This window comes from Podarcis tiliguerta (assembly GCF_965153285.1).
Source record: "Podarcis tiliguerta genome assembly, chromosome: 18".
NCBI lineage: Eukaryota > Metazoa > Chordata > Lepidosauria > Squamata > Lacertidae > Podarcis > Podarcis tiliguerta.
Window position 1 is genome coordinate 1,267,785 of NC_139551.1, and position 23,347 is coordinate 1,291,131.

General features: G+C 49.0%; 5 protein-coding genes and 1 long non-coding RNA gene across 10 annotated transcripts in view; 2 read left to right on the plus strand and 4 right to left on the minus strand.

Moving 5' to 3' along the window:
- LOC310668648 overlaps positions 1-19,733 on the minus strand; it is a 35,691-nt gene extending 15,958 nt beyond the window's left edge. The window contains exon 1 of the long non-coding RNA XR_014506751.1: positions 19,546-19,733. This is a non-coding gene — a long non-coding RNA (uncharacterized lncRNA). The remainder of the gene's footprint in view (positions 1-19,545) is intronic.
- The window catches only part of ANKRD24 (ankyrin repeat domain 24), a 121,183-nt gene that overhangs the window by 51,520 nt on the left and 46,316 nt on the right, over positions 1-23,347 (plus strand). The window lies entirely within an intron of this gene.
- Positions 1,695-8,955, minus strand: CCDC194 (coiled-coil domain containing 194). 3 transcript variants are annotated; one of them, XM_083421902.1, is made up of 6 exons: positions 8,244-8,955; positions 5,917-6,013; positions 4,406-4,538; positions 3,040-3,111; positions 1,970-2,015; positions 1,695-1,922 (listed from the first exon to the last, which is right to left on the minus strand). In XM_083421902.1, exons 1-5 carry the CDS (start codon positions 8,664-8,666, stop codon positions 2,006-2,008), a joined length of 735 nt encoding a protein of 244 aa, XP_083278028.1. In that variant the 5' UTR covers positions 8,667-8,955; the 3' UTR covers positions 1,695-1,922; positions 1,970-2,005. The 3 variants fall into 3 exon arrangements, with proteins under 3 accessions (XP_083278028.1, XP_083278027.1, XP_083278026.1); XM_083421901.1 differs by having other exon boundaries at positions 3,025-3,111; positions 8,244-8,953; XM_083421900.1 differs by having other exon boundaries at positions 2,979-3,111; positions 8,244-8,950.
- On the plus strand, positions 9,967-15,067 carry LOC310668576 (uncharacterized protein). Its single transcript, XM_083421985.1, has 4 exons — positions 9,967-10,497; positions 11,246-11,342; positions 12,011-12,059; positions 13,067-15,067. Exons 1-4 carry the CDS (start codon positions 10,240-10,242, stop codon positions 13,191-13,193), a joined length of 531 nt encoding a protein of 176 aa, XP_083278111.1. The 5' UTR covers positions 9,967-10,239; the 3' UTR covers positions 13,194-15,067.
- On the minus strand, positions 13,831-19,359 carry LOC310668531 (uncharacterized protein). The gene is made up of 4 exons (XM_083421925.1): positions 18,790-19,359; positions 17,799-17,874; positions 16,462-16,537; positions 13,831-14,163 (listed from the first exon to the last, which is right to left on the minus strand). The coding sequence occupies exons 1-4, from the start codon at positions 19,219-19,221 to the stop codon at positions 14,001-14,003; spliced, it is 747 nt and encodes a 248-aa protein (XP_083278051.1). The 5' UTR covers positions 19,222-19,359; the 3' UTR covers positions 13,831-14,000.
- Positions 21,200-23,347, minus strand: part of LOC310668542 (uncharacterized protein) — a 6,728-nt gene continuing 4,580 nt past the window's right edge. For all 3 annotated transcript variants that reach the window (XR_014506702.1, XM_083421938.1, XM_083421939.1), the window contains one exon: positions 21,200-22,235. Coding sequence is in view for 2 of the 3 variants with exons in the window: in XM_083421938.1 (XP_083278064.1) it covers positions 22,109-22,235 (127 nt within the window). In the remaining variant the exon portion in view is untranslated. The remainder of the gene's footprint in view (positions 22,236-23,347) is intronic.

Consider the following 23,347-nt stretch of genomic DNA (forward strand, 5'->3'; position numbering starts at 1 on the left):
TGCTGCTCCCTCGTGGTCAACTCATAAACTGCACTCACGAGGCAAAGGACTCCTGGATGAGTCCAGCAAAAGGCGACTCTGGTGTAGCGGCACTCATCTCGCTTTCAGGCCGAGGGAGCCAGCGTTTGTCCGCAGACAGCTTTCCGGGTCGTGTGGCCAGCAGGACTAAACCGCTTCTGGTGCATGGCGGAAACCAGAGCAGCGCACGGAAACTCAGTTTACCTTCCCGCTGCAGTGGTACCTATTTATCTACTTGCACTTTGACGTGCTTTTGAACTGCTAGGTTGGCAGGAGCAGGGACTGAGCAACGGGAGCTCACCCTGTCGCGGGGATTCAAACCGCCGACCTCCTGATCGGCAAGCCCTACGCTCTGTGGTTTAACCCACAGCGCCACCAGCATCCAATACACGACCCCTGCTAGATCAGGCTATAGGGTATGGGGTTGCCAGATGTTCTCTTTTTGTACTACCAACCTTACTGTATGCTTGGGAAACGTGGACCACTTATAAACGCCATCTTCAACTCCTCGAAAGATTCCATCAACAGTATCTCTGAAAATTTGTACACACCACCTGGGAAGACAGGCAAACTAATGCCAGTGTACTGGAAGAAGCAAAGATCACCAGTGTCGAAGCGATGATTCCTCAACATCAACTTCGTTGGACTGGTCATGTTGTGCGGATGCCTGATGATCGTCTTCCAAAGCAACTCCTCTATTCCGAACTTCAAAATGGAAAGCGTAATGCTGGTGGTCAACAAAAGAGGTTCAAAGACTCTCTCAAAGCAAATCTAAAAAAATGTAGTATAAACACTGACAACTGGGAAACACTGGCCTGCAAGCGCTCCAGTTGGAGAACAGCCTTGACCAAAGGTGTCCTGGGCTTTGAAGACACTTGAACTCAGGACACGAGGGAGAAATGTGCCAAGAGGAAGGCACGCTTGGCAAACCCTCACCGGGATCAACTCCCGCCCGGAAACCTATGTCCCCACTGTGGAAGGACGTGTGGATCCAGAATTGGCCTCTACAGTCACTTACGGACTCATTGTGAAAACCGTGTTCATGGAAGACAATCTTACTCGGCTAGGAGGGATCGCCAGAGAGGAAGAAGAAGATAGGGAGTTGGGTTGCCATAGGACGCGACTTCTTTTCCAGAATTAAAATTTCTGTCCGGGCATTTGACAAAACATCCAGGTTTTTTCTTTTGGTGTTTTTGTTTCCAGTAACCCAAGGAAAAAATCCTAGCGCCTTTTACTCAGATCTAAGCAGGCATCCATTCTGAAGGAAACCAGCCCTGAGCGCTCACTGGAAGGACAGACTGGAGCTGAGGCTCCAAGACTTTGGCCACCTCATGAGAAGAGAAGACTCCCTGGAAAAGACCCTGATGCTGGGAAAGATGGAGGGCACAAGGAGAAGGGGACGATGGAGGACGAGATGGTTAGACAGTGTTCTCGAAGCTACAAACATGAGTTTGACCAAACTGCGGGTGGCAGTGGAGGACAGGAGTGCCTGGCGTGCTCTCGTCCAGGGGGTCACGAAGAGGCGGACACGACTGAACGACTAAACAAGAACAAAAGCAGGCCTGCAGCAGAGAATCGTGATCCACCAGGAATCTTTTTAATGTTGCGCTCCTTGCTTCTGCAAGGGAGAAGGAAACATCAAGAGGAAAAAACCACAACAAGGCAGACTTACTTGGTTGGGTCAGAGAACAGCGTTTTATTTGAACATTAAATTCAAATTAATTTTTTTTATTTAAATTGTGATCTGACAGATCTGAACCATCCCAGAATATCCCTGCATTTCTAGATGTCCTTCATGGTCCTTTCCAACTCTACAGTTCTATAATTCCAATCTGGTTTAATAATCTGCCTCTCCCTGCTGCCAATTTCCCCATCTGAATTTGGTATTTATCTGTGACTTTGAACGGGTTGGGGGAGAGGAGGAAGGGTTCCGCAAAACCTCTCATCACGTCGAAGGCATTGGGTAAGTTGCTCTAGAGGAGAAAGATCAGCCTTTCCTGAAACGACAACAACAAAATGAATGAAAGCGAGTTAAAACAAAAACACAGAAGAAGCAACTCAATTTTATATTAACCAGCAGCAACTAGCAACATGGAATATGTAGGTTCCCTTAAAAAAACATTTATCTATTTAATTGTTAAATTTCACACATTTCCCCATAGACATTCCATTGACTTCCCATCCACCGTCCGTGATGTTCTGCAGTCGCAATTGGAATTATTCCACCTCCACTGGAAATCAGGTTGATTATCAAAATGTTCAGACTCTGAGCTGTTTGCATGAAGCGAAGTTGCTTTTCCAGTTGAATTTAGGGGAAGCTCTTGAAGCATCCCTTGCGTTGAGCTACGGCTTCCGTGGCGCTGTGGGTTGGGTGGCGCTGTGGGTTAAACCACAGAGCCTAGGACTTGCCGATTAGAAGGTCGACAGTTCAAATCCCCGTGACGGGGTGAGCTCCCGTTGCTCAGTCCCTGCTCCTGCCAACCTAGCAGTTCCAAAGCACATCAAAGTGCAAGTAGATAAATAGGTACTGCTCCGACGGGAAGGTAAACGGCGTTTCTGTGCGCTGCTCTGGTTTGCCAGAAGTGGCTCAGTCCTGCTGGCCACATGACCCGGAAGCTGTATGCCGTCTCCCTCGGCCAGTAAAGCGAGATGAGCACCGCAACCCCAGAGTCGGCCACGACTGGACCTAATGGTTAGGGGTCGCTTTACCTTTACCTTGAAGCATCCCTTGCGTTGAGCTACGGCTTCCGTTTTTCAATTTGCTCCTTGCATACAGCTCAAACCCTGCAAATTTCGATAAACAAACCTGATTCGCAATGGGGAGCAGAATACTTTTGACTGCGCCGGGTTAAGTCAAGCCGGAGTGACGGATGCCAAATCTTTCTCTCGCGGCAGGGTGATCGCCACCCTTTGGCGCAAGGGATCGCCCCAGGGGAACCCTCTCGGCTTTGAAAACTTACGAGAGGGTCAAGAATGAAAAAGATCGCCAGCCCCCACAATAAGTACCGGAACGGGGGGCACCTGCGACCGGAGGAGGATGGGCGCCCTTGAAGGCGACGGTGGAGGGAGGCGATTTCAGACAGGTAGCCGTGCCTGGGGAGATAAAAGGTGAAAAAGAGACGTCAGGAAGGGGGAGACGGACTGACAAGACCCCCGACAGATTACCTATACATCAAATTATCACCAATATATGTGGGATGTGAGTCATTAGAGGCAGTCAAGTACAACAGTCCTTGTGATGCGACGGAATGTTTGGTCCAGCCAGTCGAAACTTCCTGTTCCTCCTGGCTGGAGCATCCTTCCTTTTGCATGTGACAGAAGGTGGGCGTGACCTCACCTGTCCAGGTAACAAAAGGACGAGTCACGCAGCACACCTCTCTCTTTTTAGCTTCCTTCTTCGTTTGACCCACTTCTATCTAGGACTGCTCTGCTAGCTCTCAGAAGCACTGGGATTATCCCCCCATATGGGGCAGATCCACATCTACATATTTGTAACTAAGTCTGCCTTCAGGGATCCAACTGTGAACTGATGTGAGTAAACATCCTTTATTGACTTTGAATAAGACTGTGGCATCTTTATTCTTTTAAGAGGGATTCAAGGGAAGTTACCAGGAACATACAATTGAATCTGAAGACAGACTGAATTGTATAATAGTGAGAGGCTCACACGAGCCTGCAACCAGCTCTCTGCTGTGATTTTAAGAAGGGAGAATGTAACTCTGTAAGTAAAGGAACTTGCTAGCGCAAGTTTAGGAAGGATATGAAAAAACAATATATCCTCTCCTGTCACCATGAACATTCCCACAAGATATAGATATTTAGAAAGATTTGAGGACGGGACAAGTACAACATTCCTTGTACTGCTAGAGAAGACATGCGAGGGAATGTTTGGTCCAGCCGGTCGAAACTTCCTGTTTCCTCCTAGCTGGAGCATCCTTCCTTTTGCATGGGATCGAAGGTGGGCGTGGCCTCACCTGTCCAGGTAATAAAAGGATGAGTCACGCAGCAACCTCCCTCTTTTTGACTTCCTTCTTCGTTTGACCAGCTTTGAGCTAGGACCGCTCTGCTAGATCAGGGACAGTGCAATGCCGGAAATCGCTTCTGCGCATGCCCAGACCCGTGCCTGCGCAGAAGCGATTTTCAGCGTCTGGCCATGCGCAGAAGCGATTTCCGAAGCCGCGGAAGAGAGTCCCTGCTCTGCGTCGGTTTAGCGCAGCACGTGGGGACCCGCTGAGCGGGCAGCTAGGTTCGGGAGCAGCTCATGGGCCGGTTAAGCGACCCCAATGGGCTGCTTCCAGCCCATGGGCCTTAGGTTGCTGACCTCTGTGTTAGACTCTGTGATTTGTTGCTCTGCAACGGTCGAAAGCGCCACGGAGACTCGACTCACACGCTTTCCTGCAGCGCCGCCTGCCGCGCCTCGCAATGCTCCCTCTCCGCCTCGGCCGCGGCCTTTTCTCCCGCCGCTGCCTCCAGCCGCTCTTCCAAGCCAGCCGCCTGCTGCCGCCACCGGGACATCTCCGCTGCGAGGGGGAAAGAGCCGAGAGACGGGCTTGAGAACGGCACAATGCAGAAAAAGCTTCCATGATTCCTCCAAACCCACCCCTTCTCCAACAAGGTAGGAGAAATTATTATTATTATTATTATTATTATTATTATTAGCTTATTGGCTTCTCCGGGGAGAAAGTTCCGGGCTGGATCTAAAGGTAAAGGTAAAGGTACCCCTGCCCGTACGGGCCAGTCTTGCCAGACTCTAGGGTTGTGCGCTCATCTCACTCAAAGAGGCCAAGGGCCAGCGCTGTCCGGAGACACTTCCGGGTCACGTGGCCAGCATGACATCGCTGCTCTGGCGAGCCAGCACAGCACACGGAACGCCGTTTACCTTCCCGCTGGTAAGCGGTCCCTATTTATCTACATGCACCCGGGGGTGCTTTCGAACTGCTAGGTTGGCAGGCGCTGGGACCGAACAGCGGGAGCGCACCCCGCCGCGGGGATTCGAACCGCCGACCTTTCGATCGGCAAGCCCTAGGCACTGAGGCTTTAACCCACAGCGCCACCCGCGTCCTGTAGGCTGGATCTACACAGCTATTAAAAAAACGCTATGAGAAAAAACCACTATAAAAGCTCACAATGGAAATTACCATTGATTTCCAATTTTGGCCATTATTATTATTATTATTATTATTATTATCATTATCATTACTACTACTACTACTATTAGCTTCTCCAGGGAGAGAGTTCCAGGCTGGATCTACACAGCTATAAAAAATCGTTATGGAAAAAAAAACCATTATAAAAGCTCACAGTGGAAATTACCATTGACTTCCTACATTTATTATTATTATTATTATTATTATTATTATTATTATTATTATTGTTATTATTATTATTAATTATTATTAGTTTCTCCGGGGAGAGAGTTCCAGGCTGGATCTACACAGCTATAAAAAAATCGCTATGGAAAAAAACTGTTATAAAAGCTCACAATGGAAATTACCATCGACTTCCAATTTTGGCTCTACGCCGCCCTCTGGTGTCACATTCATATGACGCCTTTATAACGTTCTAAACCAACTAATGTGGCAGAATCTGGGAAGAAGCCAACACCGAGAAGGCCCTGCCGTGGGTCGCCACTGAGGATGCCTTTGAGGGGGGGCAGGGTTGAAGGAAGGGAGGCCCACGAATACCTCGGAGCCCAGGCAGCTTTGTAGGACCGGAAACCCAGCCAGAGGGGCGGGGTATAAATAATAAATTGTTATTATTAACATCTTTTTCAATTCATTATACATCGTTTCCCAGTAAGCTTTGACCTTGCAAGACCTATAAAGAAATCATTACAGATGACTTTCCATTGGCTCTCCCCTTGTAACATCTGCAACTTGCAATTATTATTGTTATTACCCAGCAGGGCGCTGTGACGACCGTCCATCTCCACCCCTTCAGCCTGGAGGATGAACATCTCGCCGTGGAGCACTGTCAGGTTGGCATCCAAGAGAGTCTGCAAGAGAGACAGAGTGAGGCAGCTTCTCTTAAGATGTGGGTCCTGGGCTTGTAGCTCCGCCCCTTCTTTAGACCACGCCCACACAGCACCCTCCCACCTGTGGCCACGCCCCACGTTTGAAGAAACAGGCAAGGGGGGAGGGTCTGCCGTCACTGGTGCCGCATTTACATATAAGCTAAACAAGCTCTAGCTTAGGGCCCCACTCTCTTGGGGCCACCCAAAAAATTAGGTAAAGGTAAAGGGACCCCTGACCATTAGGTCCAGTTGTGGATGACTCTGGGGTTGCGGCGCTCATCTCACTTTATTGGCCGAGGGAGCCGGCGTACAGCTTCCGGGTCATGTGGCCAGCAGGACTAAGCCGCTTCTGGCGAACCAGAGCAGCGCACGGAAACGCCGTTGACCTTCCCGCCAGAGTGGTACCTATTTATCTACTTGCACTCTGATGTGCTTTTGAACTGCTAGGTTGGCAGGAGCAGGGACTGAGCAATGGGAGCTCCACCCGTCGCGGGGATTCGAACCGCCGACCTTCTGATCGGCAAGTCCTAGGCTCTGTGGTTTAGACCACAGCTAGACTAAAGGTAAAGGTAAAGGACCCCTGACTGTTAAGTCCAGTCGCGGACGACTCTGGGGTTGCGGCACTCATCACACTTTACTGGCCGAGGGAGTTGACGTTTGTCCACAGTTTTTCCGGGTCATGTGGCCAGCAGGACTAAGCCGCTTCTGGCGAACCGGAGCAGCGCACGGAAACACTGTTTACCTTCCTGCCGGAGCAGTACCTATTTATCTACTTGCACTTGGACGTGCTTTCGAACTGCTAGGTGGGCAGGAGCAGGGACTGAGCAATGGGAGCTCACCCCGTCCATCGTGGGGATTTGAACCGCCGACCTTCTGATCAGCCAGCCCTGGGCTCTGCGGTTTAACCCACAGTGCCACCCGAAGGAAAAACTGAATGTAAACCATGAATGCTTTCAACAATGGACTGGGTGAAATGTGAAATGTGACGTCCCTTCCAATTCTGCCATTCTGTGAAAGAGGCTCCGTCTGTCTTGATGAGCTCTTGACTAGGACATGACTGGCGGTTTGCCAATGCACAAGAGAGCACGGGAAAGCCAGGACAAAACTAAAAACGAACAAAATCTGGACACTTCTGCAAAACCTCGAGAAATGGGGACAATCGCAGGCAGAGGAAATGGACTCAGGCCCCACAAAAACCTCCCCAAACTCCCTTTTCCTGCCCTAACCACCTCCACCAGCTGAAAAGGAAATTGCTGGAAGGAGAACAATGGAGGTGAGCAATTGGTTTTCCAGAGTTGGGCTTTTCCCAGGAAAAGGCTGCTATTGTGTCTGTTTATATTTCTCCAGAAGGACCGAAAAGGCTCTCAAGGTCCCTGAATCTTGGCCTTCTTCCAGCCGGGCCAGCGACTGTGCGGTAGGATGTGTTTTTTCTGAGAAGCTGGGGCTGAGTGGCCTTCCAGAGCGTACCTGGAGGCGTATAAAAATTATACGTCTGCCCGAAAAAAGAGCTTGGGATAGGCGTGGCGGACATTCGGAATAAGTTGTCTCTGCACCGGACTGTCTCAAAATAGAGTTTCCAAAAAAAGGGTTTAGGGTTCTTTACGCCAGGGGTAAACAGCTGGAGCCCAGATCTGCGCAGAGCCAGCACATAACATCCAATGTTTCTCCCGTGAAAATAGGGAAGTCCTATTCCTTCCCCTCCAACATTTCTCAGATGAAAATAGGGACGTCCTATTCCTTCCCCTCCAACATTTCTCAGATGAAAATAGGGACGTCCTATTCCATCCCCTCCAACATTTCTCCCCTGAAAATAGGGACGTCCTATTCCATCCCCTCCAACATTTCTCCCCTGAAAATAGGGACGTCCCATTCCATCCCCTCCAACGTTTCTCCCGTGAAAATAGGGACGTCCTATTCCATCCCCTCCAACATTTCTCAGATGAAAATAGGGACGTCCTATTCCATCCCCTCCAACATTTCTCAGATGAAAATAGGGACGTCCTATTCCATCCCCTCCAACGTTTCTCCCCTGAAAATAGGGACGTCCTATTCCATCCCCTCCAACGTTTCTCCCCTGAAAAGAGGGACGTCCTATTCCATCCCCTCCAACGTTTCTCCCCTGAAAAGAGGGACGTCCTATTCCATCCCCTCCAACGTTTCTCCCCTGAAAATAGGGGCTACAACGTTCCCCGCCCACCCGAGCCCCAAATACCACGTTCTCCAAGCAGCCCATCAAGGTGGCGTTCATCCTCTTTCTGCTCTCCTTGGCTTGGCCAAGCTGCTTCTGCAAGTCCTTCTCTCGCTGGGCCAGCTTCTCCAGCTGCTTCTCGCGCTTGGCCCGTTCCCGTTCCAGCTCGGCCACCTTGTCCCCAAGAGCCGCAGTCTCGTTCGCCGCCTGCTCCCGGCACCTCCTGAGTTGGCGAGCCGCTTCCGAGTGCCACGCCATGACGGCCACAGATACGGTCACGGCGGCCAACACCAGAAGGAGAAGCGCACACAAGCCCAGGACCTTCAGGGTGGCTTTGACGGCCGAGGGATCCATTCTTCTCCTTCTTCTTCTTCCTGGCAGGAGAGGGACTGTGCTGCTGGTCGTACTCCTCTCACTATAATCACTCTGCGTGGGTTTCACAGCCATCACACAAACCCTTCATCTGTGGCTGACCACAGGCCGCAGGGAAGAAAACCACAAGGGAGTTATTTGTGGCCTTTTTTGGGCCAGGAGTTGATGGGTTTGCCTGAGCCCTTAAATTATATCCAGCCCTTTAAAAAAATCACCAAGTAATTCGACCTCTGCGAAGTGCTAGGGCTGGGCTGATATCTTGTTTTCAACACCGGGACGTATCAGCAGCTAAAGATCGTGATATAGCGATATCAGAACCTCACAGTGTCCCCTATTTTCCAGGGATGGCAAAAGCCATCCCGGTTTCTGATTTGATCGCAGAATGTCCTGCTTTTTCTTATGACGTCCCTGTTTTCAGGGGAGAAACGTTGGAGGGGATGGAATAGGACGTCCCTATTTTCAGGGGAGAAACGTTGGAGGGGATGGAATAGGACGTCCCTATTTTCAGGGGAGAAACGTTGGAGGCGATGGAATAGGACGTCCCTATTTTCAAAGGAGAAACGTTGGAGGGGATGGAATAGGACGTCCCTATTTTCACAGGAGAAACGTTGGAGGGGATGGAATAGGACGTCCCTATTTTCATGGGAGGAACGTTGGAGGGGATGGAATAGGACGGCCCTATTTTCAGGGGAGAAACGTTGGAGGGGATGGGATAGGACGTCCCTATTTTCAGGGGAGAAACATTGGAGGGGATGGAATAGGACGTCCCTATTTTCACAGGAGAAGCGTTGGAGGGGATGGGATAGGACGTCCCTATTTTCAGGGGAGAAACATTGGAGGGGACGGAATAGGACGTCCCTATTTTCACAGGAGAAACGTTGGAGGGGATGGAATAGGACGGCCCTATTTTCAGGGGAGAAACGTTGGAGGGGATGGAATAGGACTTCCCTCTTTTCATGGCAGAAACGTTGGAGGGGATGGAATAGGACTTCCCTCTTTTCACAGGAGAAACGTTGGAGGGGATGGAATAGCACGTCCCTCTTTTCAGGGGAGAAACGTTGGAGGGAATGGAATAGGACTTCCCTCTTTTCATGGGAGAAACGTTGGAGGGGATGGAATAGGACTTCCCTCTTTTCATGGGAGAAACATTGGAGGGGATGGAATAGGACTTCCCTCTTTTCAGGGGAGAAACGTTGGAGGGAATGGAATAGGACTTCCCTCTTTTCAGGGAGAAACGTTGGAGGGGATGGAATACAACGTCCCTCTTTTTATTTAAGAATCCCCCGTGTGGCTAATAATAATAATAATAATAATAATAATAATAATGCGTTGCACGAAGCACCGGGGAGGCTGCTATTCCCTAGCCCTGCCTCCTGGTCCCCCCCCTCCTGTTCTTCCTCTTCCTTTCATATTTGCTCAGCGGGGAGCAGGATATCTTCCAAATTCAGTCGGATACGCAGCTCCTCTCCGCAGAATGACCTGTTTATCCGTGCGCAACTTTGGGAACGGGTGAGCTCTTTCCCGCGGTCTTTTGGGTGCCCTCCGTTCCACCTCCCCGGGAGGCTCGGAGAAGGGGGTGGGGAAGACCCTCCGGACCGCTTTTTGGGTTTTGGGGTGCCCCTCCACCCCTTTGCACCCACTCCAAACCATGGAAGAGAAGGAAAGCTCTCCGAGTCTCCGCTGGGGGAAGCGCAAACACTGGGTCGCCGTGGCGGCGCTGGAGTTCGCCGCGATTCTCATCTTGGTGGCCGGGCTGGCGCATTTTGCTGCGCACCACGAAAGGGCAACGGAGACAGGGAACTGGGGAGAGGGCAGCAACGCCACCAGCAGCCTGGCCTCCCTGGGAACAGTGAACCGGACCCTGCGAGCCGCCGCGAAGCGCTGGGAGTCGTGCCAGAACCTCACGGTAAGCCGCAAATGAAATCGCAGGCTGGTTGGAAAAAAAAAAAAAAAGGAGAAAGGGGAAAGGAAATGTAACGGATAAGTTTGTAAACAGGTTGGAATTGGATACGCGGTCGCAAGAAGAGGCTAAATAAGAGGTGGGAGTGCAGAATGAAGCCGAAGGAAACGTCCTTTTGTTTTGCGTAAAGTCTTTGTTGCTAAAATATCTGCGAGACGTGAAAATATAGGCGGTTGCAATCGCACTTTGCAAATCTGGTTGATTCTCAAAGTTTGAAGGGTTCCGGTTGTTTGCAAGGAGCAAATATAAGGAATAATAATAATAATAATAATAATAATAATAATAATTTTTATTTATACCCCGTCCTCCCCAGCCAAGGCCGGGCTCAGGGCGGCTAACAAGAAATAATAAAAACAAGTCATACAGAACGGTTTGCAGGAAAACCAAAACAAGAAAGGATAAAGATAAAATCCAGTATAAAACAAACAACCCACAGCAATTTAAAGCAGCAGCAGAAAACATAAAATCCTGAAAATGTTTACTGAAATAAAATGGTCTTAATTTTATTTATTTTTTAAAGGCGTTTGCATCAAAGGGGCGAGGTAAATTTATTTTGGGAAGCTGATTCTTCTCCTGGTTCCCACCGAGTTTATCTCTCGTTTGCTATTGATTTTCTTGTGCCTTGTAATATAGAAAGGCGGTATGCAGATTAAAAGTGAAAGGAAATCTTTTTTTCCCTCTTGCCTCGGGGCAGAGAGCTCTAGAAGCCAACGCCTCCAGCCTGAACTCCGAAATGACCCGGATCAAGACCCGCTTGGGCCTGAAGGAACTGCAAATTAAAGGCCTGGAAGGTGAGATTCTGGGATGTTCAAAAGCTTTGGGAAGATCCTAGGTGGAGGTGGTTTGGGGCTGGAGGGGGGCGAGGAGCGGAGTGCAGAACTGGGATCTCAGGCTCGGCGGCCCCCCAAACCTCTCCACATGGCCCTCGGGGGCCTCTCCTTAGGCCACACTCCTTTCTTAAGCCACACCCCTCACCTGCTCTACCCTAACCTCCCCAAGTGCTATATCATCTATCTATCTATCTATCTATCTATCATCTATCTATCTATCTATCTATCTATCTATCTATCTATCTATCTATCTCTATCATCTATCATCTATCATCTATCATCTATCATCTATCTATCTATCTATCTATCTATCTATCTATCAATCTATCATCTATTACAGGTCCTTATAATATCAGTGGAAACAGTTGGTCCTGGCGAGTATTAACCGCTTTCAATTTTAACCTGAAGATTGTCATTTGCCCAGTTTTAACTTTAATTAATTTTGGGATGCATTTTAATCAATTGATTGCTTGTTTTCATGCATATTGTATTATCTATATGAGGTTAGCCGCTCTGAGCCTGGCTCTGGCTGGGGAGGTGAAGCCTTCGGCATGAAAAACAGGTGTTTTGCCACCCAGCCCTTTGTGTTTTGGGGGGATGAAAACCACCCTCTTTTTCCCATTTCCAAGACACGGTCACGCTCCTGAAAAACTGGACACAGATGCTTCAAGATGTAAAGTAAGTGAGACTTACGTTCAACTTATGAGGAAGGTGCTGTTGGGTGTGGGTTGGTGAGCAATGAGGCACCTGGTTCTGTTCTGGTGAGGGGATGGAATAGGAAGTCCCTATTTTCAGGGGAGAAACATTGGAGGGGATGGAATAGGATGTCCCTATTTTCAGGGGAGAAATGTTAGAGGGGATGGAATAGGACGTCCCTATTTTCAGGGGAGAAACATTGGAGGGGATGGAATAGGACGTCCCTATTTTCAGGGGAGAAACATTGGAGGGGATGGAATAGGATGTCCCTATTTTCAGGGGAGAAATGTTAGAGGGGATGGAATAGGATGTCCCTATTTTCAGGGGAGAAACGTTGGAGGGGATGGAATAGGACGTCCCTATTTTCAGGGGAGAAATGTTGGAGGGGATGGAATAGGACGTCCCTCTTTTCAGGGGAGAAACGTTGGAGGGGATGGAATAGGACGTCCCTATTTTCAGGGGAGAAACGATGGAGGGGATGGAATAGGACGTCCCTATTTTCAAGGAAAAAACAATCAATCAATCAGTAGCTGAACTGGGTTCCACACAGTCACAAAAACAAATGAACCAAAAAGGCCTCAAAAACAAAAAACGCAGAACAAAGAGCAAAGACAAAAGCGCCAAACTTGATCCATTCCGGAAGGCCGTTCGACTTCCAAAATGTTCAAAAACCAAGGCGTGGCTTCTGATTGGCTCAGGCGCCCTGGAAACAATGGCCGACAGCCGCATCAGACGTTCGGCTTCCGAAAAACATTGGCAAACAGGAACACACTTACTTCTGGGTTTTCGGTGTTTGGAAACCAAGGCGTTTGAGAACCAAGGTACCCCTGTACTAGCGAACCATAGGTTAGACGGACCCCTTGTGAGAGAATCGGGCACATATCGTGCAACGCAGTCGATGCCCAGATTTGACACACCGTTTGGAATGGCCTTGCGGCAGCGCTTTCTCCATGAGCTGATTTCTTGCTTTCTGCCTCTCTCCATCACAGCAAACACCAGGAAGAAATCATCGCCCATCTTCGGCAGCAGCAAAGGAGGCTGCCAGCCAGCAGTGGAATCCATCTCTATGCTGACCTGACATCTCTGCTCACATTGGCCGTGGTACTCCTGGTGTGAGGAGCCAGAGAGGCAGAGATGACCGCCGTCGTTCAAATCGACAGATCGCCAACGTATTAAGTCCTAGCCTGAAAATGATGCACAGATGGTATTTAACACCAGCTGTTGTTGTTTAGTCGTGTCCGCCTCTTCGTGACCCCCTGGACCAGAGCATGCCAGGCCCTCCCGTCTTCCACTGCCTCCCCCAGTTTGGTCAAACTCATGTTGGTCTCTTCGAGAACACTGTCCCACCATCTCGTCCTCCGTCGTCCCCTTCTCCTTGCGCCCTCCATCTCTCCCAACATCAGGGGCTTTTCCAGGGAGTCTTCTCTTCTCATGAGGTGGCCAAAGTCTTGGAGCCTCAGCTTCAGGATCTGTCCTTCCAGTGAGCACTCAGGGCTGGTTTCTCTCAGAATGGAGAGGTTGGATCTTCTTGCAGTCCATGGGACTCTCAAGAGTCTCCTCCAGCACCAGAATTCAAAAGCATCAATTCTTCGGCAATCAGCCTTCTTGATGGTCCAGCTCTCGCTTCCATACATCACTACTGGGAAAACCAGACCTTGAACTATACGGACCTTTGTTGGCAAGGTGATGTCTCTGCTTTTTAAGATGCTGTCTAGCTAAGCTTGCTAAAATGTACAAGACAAGAACCAATGAGTGTTGGAAATGGAAAGAAAGGGAAGGTTTATTCTACCACACCTGGTGGCCTTGTAAAGAGGTGAAGGCTTTCTGGGAAATGATATATGACGAGTTAAAGTTTTTTTGGGGAGGGAGGGATCTGGATCATGCTTCTTTTCCCAAAGAAGTCACTTTTTAAGCTTCAAATGTTCATATCTGGCATAGTGACTTCACTTCCCTGCATAGGCAGGCAACACAGAAGAGGAGGAGGAAGAAAAACACAACACCTATCAACCAGGGGCTCTTGGTTATGTCAAAGGCGACATTCTGCTGCTGGTAATTCTGCCGTTCCTCTCGCATCTGGTTTTGAACCCTGGAAAGACAAAGCGGTTGGGGAAATATTGGGTCAATCGGGCTACCTCCGGGGCAATGCAGTCCCAAATCAAATCAAGAACCTTTATTGGCATCACAGTATAAAACATTTCAAGTCACTGGGGTCATTAAAAGGACGAGGGTGAAGCTATCAAGGCTTATAAGGACACACTATGGTCACATGGAAGAAGATCAAACCTCTCCATTCTTAAGGAAATCAGCCCTGAGTGCTCACTGGAAGGACAGATCCTGAAGCTGAGGCTCCAAGACTTTGGCCACCTCAGGAGAAGAGAAGACTCCCTGGAAAAGACCCTGATGTTGGAAAAGGAGGAGGGCGCAAGGAGAAGGGGACGACGGAGGACGAGATGGTGGGACAGTGTTCTCGAAGGTGCCAGCCTTAGTTTGACCAAACTGTGGGAGGCAGTGGAAGACAGGAGGGCCTGGCGTGCTCTGGTCCAGGGGGTCACGAAGAGGCGGACACCACTAAACGACTCAACAACAACAACAACATGGTCGTGTGCATTAGGATGTCCTGCTACGCCCTGTCTGTTTTCCAAAAGGATAACCCTTTTGGGTAGAAATGTGGCTAAAAAGGAAGCTACTAAGGCAGTGATATCTTTGTCCCGGTCTGCCAGGAGAAACCTCGCTTGGCTTCTCCTCCGAGTTAGGGGCCGGAGGTCCGACATTTTGCTCAGCATCAGTTGGCGAGGTCTGCTGTGCAAAGGGAAATCTAAGAGAACGCGGGCCATTGAATTGGGTCCTCCTTATAGGACACAATATACAGTTTGAGGACTGGGGAAAGCTGTGGAGGGCAGATTTGAAATTTACTGAGTGTTCTCTGCTGAAAGAAAACTATATGAAAACGATGTATAGATGGTATAATAAATAAGTATCAGTTGCTGTTATTGGTTGGTTGGTTGATAGATCATTTCCCAATAATCTTTGGCTTGTTTCCATGGCCACCACATGTGCATTAATGTTTCCTCTGCCCCTTGACACAATTCCTGCATAATTTGGATCCTTTTTAAATACATTTTAACAGGCTTGCTAGGCATCAAGTACAGTGGTACCTTGATTGCCAAACGTAATCCGTTCCGGAAGTCCGCTCCAAAACTAAAGCGTTCCAAAACCAAGGCACGCTTTCCCATAGACGGTCATGCAAAACGGATTAATCCGTTCCAGGCTTCTAAAAACAACCCCCAAAACAGCAATTTAATATGGATTTTTACTATCTAACGAGCCCACTGATCCATAAAATGAAAGCAATAAGCAATGTACTGCAGTCACACAATCAATCTATCAGTTCCACAGTCACACAACAAAACCCTCGAAAAGAGCCACAAAAACAAAAACGCAAAATAAATAGCAAATAAACAGACAGACCTCAGCGTAACACTCAAATCGGAAGCGCGACACTCAAAACGGAGCACGTTCGACTTCCGAAAAAAGTTCACAACCTGGAACACTTCCTTCTGGGTTTGCAGTGCTTGGGTTCCAAGTTGTTTGAGAACCAAGGCATTTGAGAACCTTGGTACCAAGGTGTACTCTTTTTAGGGTTTCGGGAATTCAGTGCTGGATTGGGGCCCCCCAAAAAAATTTAAAGGGAAAAAAACCTGGATGTCCATTTCCAAAATATAAGATAAAAAACGTATAAAATGGAACCTACATATAGCAGCAGTCTTTTGTGTTGTGTAGGCTCCTGTGTTTTAAGTCATGGGCCCCGCCTGCTAGCCTGCTCCCTCAAATATCACAGTTTTGCTCCTTTCTATATATAGGGTCTCCTGCCCACCTAGCAGTTCGAAAGCACATCAAAGTGCAAGTAGATAAATAGGTACCGCTCCGGCGGGAAGGTAAATGGTTTTTCCATGCACTGCTCTGGTTCGCCAGAAGCGGCTTAGTCCTGCTGGCCACATGACCCGGAAGCTGTACGCCGGCTCCCTCGGCCAGTAAAGCGAGATGAGCGCCGCAACCCCAGAGGCGGCCACGACTGGACTTAATGGTCTCTTTACCTATATATAGGGTGCCTACATTCTGCATGGACTGGTTGCATGGCCAGATATGCAAATGGCTTGAGATACCTATTAGGTCCGTAAATTACCATATAGCATATATTCAACCCAAAAAAACAGCAACAATTTGTTGTTGACAAAGGACAGCTGGACATAGAAAGGGCCCCATTACCTTCAGGAGGTGAGGGCCTCATCAAACCAAAATCCGGCCCTGGCAGGATTGTACGAAAGTTCGACCCACCCAGCAGGAAATGCAAAAACAAATATGAACTCACCCTCGTCACTCTTACCATTGCTGGTTATTCCTCCAGCTCTCCAACTCTCTTTCTTGGCTGGACAGCTGCTGCACAAGGCCATCAATTTTCCCTTTGAAAAAGAAAGCAAACGTCTTTCAGATTTCCCACCTATTCCACCTCGACAGACGACTTTTGGAAATCTCCCTTTCGCCCCGCATGGCCCGGAATGGGGGTACCAGGCCTGTGGGAGAAATGCGGCCCCCATGGACTCTCTGTCTGGCCCCCGGAAATCTCCCCAGGCCATCGGTTGCGGGTCCTTTGGCCGAGATCCCTGCATTGCAACGGGTTGGGCTAGATGACCGCTGGGGTGCCCATTCGCACTCTACAATTCCACGATTCACACGCTGCTTTTGCCTCAAGGGCCTTGTATGAATTGGCAAAGCCCAGAACACCTGAGGCCCAAGGGAGCGCAGCTGCAAATGAAATTGTTCAACGCCACCCCGTTGCAAAACGGGTTTATTTATCAAAATTTCCAGACCGTCCGCCATTTGCAAAGGAGCCAAACTTGTTCTTCAGGGTGAAGCCCATGAAGAAGATGTCCCCCCCCCCCCCCCGATAGTTAGCTGATTCCATGTCATCTAATGTATATAGAGAAAGAGGAAGAAAGGGAGGGGGATGGAGGAGGGAAAGAAAGAAAGAAAAGAGAAAGAGAGGGGGAGAGAGAGAAAAGAGAGAGGAAGGAAGGAAGGAAGGAAGGAAAGGAAAGAAAGAAGGAAAAGAGAAAGAGAGGGGAGAGAGAGAAAAAAGAGAGGAAGGAAGAGAGAGAGAGTGAAAGAAAGAAAAGAGGGAGAGGGAGAGGGAGAGAGAAAAGAGAGAGAAAAAGAGAAAGAGAGAAAGAGTTAAGAGAAAGGGGCAGAGAGAGAAAAGAGAAAGAGAGGGAGAGAGAGAGAGAAAAGAGAGAGAAAGAGAGAAAAGAGAAAGAGGGGGGGGAGGGAGGGAGGGAGGAAAAAAAAAAGAAATTAAGAAAGAAAAAGAAGGAAAGAAAGAAAGAAAGAAAGAAAGAGAGAGAGAGAGAGAAAGAGAGAGAGAAAGACAGAGAGAGATGATATTTTCTTTATGAATTAGCATCGTATAAATTATTATTATTATTATTATTATTATTATTTAAAGTAAGTAAATATAATGAACTGGGACAGATGTGGAAACCTCTGGTTTTTGCCTGGCGGAAACACGGCTTCCTTTGCACACCTTTGCCTTAACACTTGTAGAGTGGGCTTCGGATCGGCCCATTCAGTGGGAGGGAGGAAGCTGGACTTATTATGGGATAGGGACAACCCAAAGCATCGTGGTGCTCAGCCGTTGCCACGGCGCCATCTCTGCTGGTTTCTCACCTCGGAGCTTCTGGTTCTCCTGCTGTAGATTGTTCCTTTCCTTCTCCAGAGACGCGGTTTTTCCTTTCGTGCTGTCCTATAGCAGGAGAAAAAAATACCTTGAAAATTGCGCCTGGAGGGGATTTCTGGTTCACGTCAATCATATAACCCCGGTCCTGAAAGACCTACACTGGCTCCCAGGAAGTTTCCGAGCACAATTCAAAGTGTTGGTGCTGACCTTGAAAGCCCTAAATGGCCCAGTAGACTTGAAGGAGCGTCTCCAGCCCGGACACCTGGGTCCCTCTCCCGAGGGTCTTCTGGCGGTTCCCTCCCTGCGAGAAGCGAGGTTACAGGGAACCAGGCAGAGGGCCTTCTCGGTGGTGGCGCCCGCCCTGTGGAACTCCCTCCCACCAGATGTCAAGGAAATAAACAACTACCTGACTTTTAGAAGACATCCGAAAGCAGCCCTGTTTAGGGAAGCTTTTAATATTTGATGTTTTATTGTGTTTTTAATATTCTGTTGGGAGCTGCCCAGAATGGCTGGGGAAACCCAGCCAGGTGGGCAGAGTATAAATAATAAAGGTAAAGGGACCCCTGACCATTAGGTCCAGTCGTGGCCGACTCTGGGTTTGTGGCGCTCATCTCGCTTTACTGGCGGAGGGAGCCGGCGTACAGCTTCCGGGTCATGTGGCCAGCAGGACTGAGCCGCTTCTGGCGAACCAGAGCAGTGCATGGAAATGCCCTTTACCTTCCCGCTGGAGCGGTACCTATTTATCTACTTGCACTTTGACGTGCTTTTGAACTGCTAGGTTGGCAGGAGCAGGGATCGAGCAACGGGAGCCCACCCAGTCATTGCGGGGATTCGAACCGCTGACCTTCTGATCAGCAAGCCCTAGGCTCTGTGGTTTAACCCGCAGCGCCACCCACGTCCCAGATAAATAATAAATTATTGTTATTATTATTATTATTATTATAGGAGCCCCTTCCAGCTTCAAAGATCCCTTATTTTTACCAGTTGAGCTTGGCAGGACTTCCAGCGCTGTTGCGTCTCGCCCAGGCTCTGGTTGGCAGCCGCCAGCTGGGTCTGAAGATCATTGCTGCCCTTAATCGCTTTCTCCAAAGCCATCTTGGTCTTCCTGAGGGTCCGGTTTGTAGCGGCCAGTTGCCTGTCGCTCTCCATTCTCTCTTTCTCCATCTCCTTTTTCACGGCTCCCAGTTGTTCCTTCAGAGATTCCACCTTGGCCTGCAGCTGGGCTCGGTCGCATTCTGGCTCCAAAACTGCCCGCGGTTGATCCGAAAGGAGCATAGTGATCCACAAAAAAAATTGGAGGACGATGACAGCTGCACACCAGAAATGAGTCTTGCTCCAGTTTTTGGTGAATGAGAGCCACTTGATCTTTAGATCTTCTAGGAATCTGTACATGGCCCGCTGCAGTTCATCCATGGGGAAGGCAAATTGGGAAACACCAGCTTTAGACTCGAGCTTTCGAAACACGAGCTTTCAAATCTCAAAGAGTGATTCCTCTTGGCTCCCTCCGGCAACAAGATTTGGGCCTCCCTCCTCCCTCCGTTTCCGGGAATTTGTGAAATCCAGCAGCCGAGAGGAATCGAAACTGAACCAAGCCACTGCATTTATTTATTTATTTGGAAAGCATTGTTATAAGAAAAAACTGCTTTCCCCTTTCCCCTTATCCAAGAGCCAGTACTGAGTCCTTATGAATGTGTCTTGTACAAACTGAAGGATTGGGTATTTCCCCCCCTGCAATACTTGCCGTATTTTTCGCTCTATAAGACGCACCAGACCACGAGACGCACCTAGTTTTTGGAGGAGGAAAACAAGGAAAAAAATATTCTGAATCTCAGAAGCCAGAACAGCAAGAGGGATCGCTGCGCAGCGAAAGCAGCAATCCTTCTTGCTGTTCTGGCTTCTGGGATAGCTGCGCAGCCTGCATTCGCTCCATAAGACGCACACACATTTCCCCTTACTTTTGAGGAGGGGAAAAGTGAGTCTTATAGAGCAAAAAATACGGTAAATCGTATTAAGTGTATTAGTGTATTAACTTATGGTCTCTGTGTGTGGTTTGGGAGCTGCACGGCCAGGGAAAAAACAATGCTGTCCAGGGTTGTAAAGACTGCGGAGAGAATCGCCCGGAGGCAGTGTGGTACAGTGGTTAGAGTACCCTGCAAGGAGCTGGGTGTAAAGGTAAAGGACCCCTGACCATTAGGTCCAGTCGTGGCCGACTCTGGAGTTGCGGCGCTCATCTCACTTTATTGGCAGAGGGAGCCGGCGTACAGCTTCCGGGTCATGTGGCCAGCAGGACTAAGCCGCTTCTGGCGAACCAGAGCAGCGCACGGAAACGCCGTTTACCTTCCCGCCAGAGCGGTACCTATTTATCTACTTGCACTGGCGTGCTTTTGAACTGCTAGATGGGCAGGAGCAGGGACCGAGCAACGGGAGCTCACGCTGTTGCAGGGATTCAACCGCCGACCTTCTGATCGGCATGTCCTAGGCTCTGTGGTTTAACCCACAGCGCCCCCTGCGTCCTAAGGAGGTGGGAGAGCAGGGTTCGAATCCTGCACTCAGCCACAAACTTCTCTCTGTGTCTTTCTGCAGTTCATGGAGAAGAAGGGCTACTTGCCAGGGTGGCTATGATCTGTCTCCAGAGAGGGCAATGATTCTGAATGGGCTCATTCACTATGAACCCCAAAATTCAGGATCCCGTGCAAATCTATGCCAAAGTCTTGCAGGGTTTTTTAGGGGTCTTCCTAAAAAATTAAGCTCACCAATGTTGGGGTTCACCTAAAAGACATTCAACAATTTTAGGGTCTTCCTAAAAAGAGAAGCTCAATTGTGTTGGGGTTCACCTAAAAGAATCTCAACAATTTTGGGGTCTTCCTAAAAAATTAAGCTCAGCAATGTTGGGGTTCACCTAAAGGAAGTTCAACAATTTTGGGGTCTTCCTAAAATACAAGCTCAGCAATGTTGGGGTTTACCTAAAGGAAGTTCAACAATTTTGGGGTCTTCCTAAAATACAAGCTCACCAATGTTGGGGTTCACCTAAAAGAATCTCAACAATTTTGGGGTCTTCCTAAAAACAGAAGCTCAATTATGTTGGGGTTCACCTAAAAGAATGTCAACAATTTTGGGGTCTTCCTAAAAAAAGACGCTATAGAACTTTCAGTGTGTCCTGGTTTTTTAGTTTTTGAAACATGGCAACCCTACCAGGGGGGAATTAACCATACTTCCAAGCATCCATAGAACTGACCGCTGGGATGCTGAATAAATGAGTTTTAGGAAGAGCAATATTTAGACTACAGAACTGCACAGTTGTGGGGGGCTAAGTCCCTTCTGAAATGGCCATGCTGCAAAATTTGGACTCCCTGCATGCAGACTGGAGGCATAAATAGGCGAATAAACCGTATTTCTTTTTTTTATAAATAATTTTTATTCAGTTTTCCATTTAACAATCCAATTATATCACATTAATTATTCCAAATTATACCAATACAAATCATAAAGTCCAAATATTTTGCCAAATTATATATTTTTGTTGGGGGTTCCCATGCTTCGAGTTCAGTAAGGGTCCAGTCATCTCATATTTCTGCTGCTTTTCGTGTTCACCAGTCCCATCTTTCAATCTTCTTGTTGTTATCCCTTTTCTTCTTAAAAGCCTCCGAGTTGTTTCCACAGGCGAGTTAAAGTAAGCATTGTTATGCTTCTGTGTGAACTTTGTAAGGCTCTCCCTTTTTTTTTAAAGCTGGTAAGTCTTTTTAAAGCAGACGCCATCATTCTCAGTTCCGATGAAATAAAATCTAGGCGATTGCTCATTAATTTTCCCAGACAGCTTGCATCATAAATTAGGCTTTCCAGGGGAGATTTTGCCAAGACAAACTTAGGATACAAACATGATAACAGAATAGTGGCTCGCCTCCCCTTAATAAACCGCATTTTTTAAAGCCATGACAGTCTCCGCCGTGCCTCAGTTCCCCAAAGGGACTGAGACCCCGGGTGAGTGCTGGGGGCCCCCGTTCCCAAAATCTTGGGCAGAGGGAGGGGAAGGCGCCCCCCATTTTTGCAACAATAGGCTGCAGCGATATCTGCGTTTCAGCCTCGGGGTTGAATTTGGACGCAACAGGTAAGCCTCACAACTTCTGGATTCGCACTCAAGACTGGTGGGTGTGGGTAGGTATGGATGCCCCCTGGTATCTCGCAAGCAGCTTTGCAGATGGGGGAGCGGCGGTTCGGCCGACGAAGCAGGAAGAAGGTCTCTTAATAGCCCGAAAGAAGGGAAGTTTTCTTTGGGTGCTTGCAAGCGCAAAGGCCAGAGGAACTACAGGAGACTGCATATTCCAGGCACTATGAATAGGAGGAAGGAAGGGATAAGGACCACGCCGGAAGATGTCTGTGGTGTGTTGAGCTGATCCTTCAAGCGCTGGATTGTTTTATCCTTTTCGTTTCTGTTGAAACAAAGAAATGGTTCGTCAGTCGGCGTCTCCTCCTTAAATGAGAGGACCAGCAAAGGCGAGGCCACTGCTTCCCTCTGCTGGAAGCAGGAAACTGGGCCAGGGATGGAGCCACCGGGAGGCCTCATCCTGCAGGGCTCTTCTTCTGAGTTATTATTATTATTATTATTATTATTATTCCCTGCCCATCTGGTCGGGTTTCCCCAGGCACTCTGAGCAGCTCCCAACAGGATATTAAAAACACACAAAAAAGTCAAACATTAAAATCTTCTCTAAACAGGGCTGCCTTCAGATGTCTCCTAAAAGTCAGATAGTTCTTTATTTCCTTGACATCTGGTGGGAGGGCGCCACCACCGAGAAGGTTCCCTGTAACCTCACTTCTCGCAGGGAGGGAGCTGCCAGAAGCAGAAGGCCCTCGGGAGAGGGACCCCGGTGTCCGGGGTGGAGACGCTCCTTCATGTCTACTGGGCCGTTTAGGGCTTTCAAGATCAGCACCAACACTTTGAATTGTGCTCGGAAACGTCCTGGGAGCCAATGTAGGTCCTTCAAGACTGGTGTTATATGGTCTCCACTCCCAGTCCCCAGTCTAGCTGCCGCATTCTGGATTAATTGCAGTTTCCGGGTCACCTTCAAAGGGAGCCCCACGGAGAGCGCATGGCAGTAGTCCAAGCGGGAGATAACCAGAGCACACACCACTCTGGCCGGACAGTCCGCGGGCAGGGAGGGTCTCATCCTGCGTCCCAGACGGAGCTGCCCTGGACGCAGAACTGACCTGTGCCTCCATGGACAGCTGTGAGTCCAGAATGACTCCTAGGCTGCGCACCTGGTCCTTCAGAGGCACAGTTGCCCCATTCAGGACCAGGGAGTCCCCCACACCTGCCCGCCCCCTGTCCCCCCAAAACAGTCCTGTCTTGTCAGGATTCAACCTCAATCTGTTAGCCGCCATCCGTCCTCCAACCGCCTCCAGACACTCGTGTGGCGATAATCCACTAACTTGGTGGGGGCAGAAAGGCATTTAGGCTTGGCGGCTAATGATCAAACCTCCCCAGCCAGAGACACTCTACCTGTGGGGCTAAAAGTAGAAAACCAGGAAGGCGTGATCGACT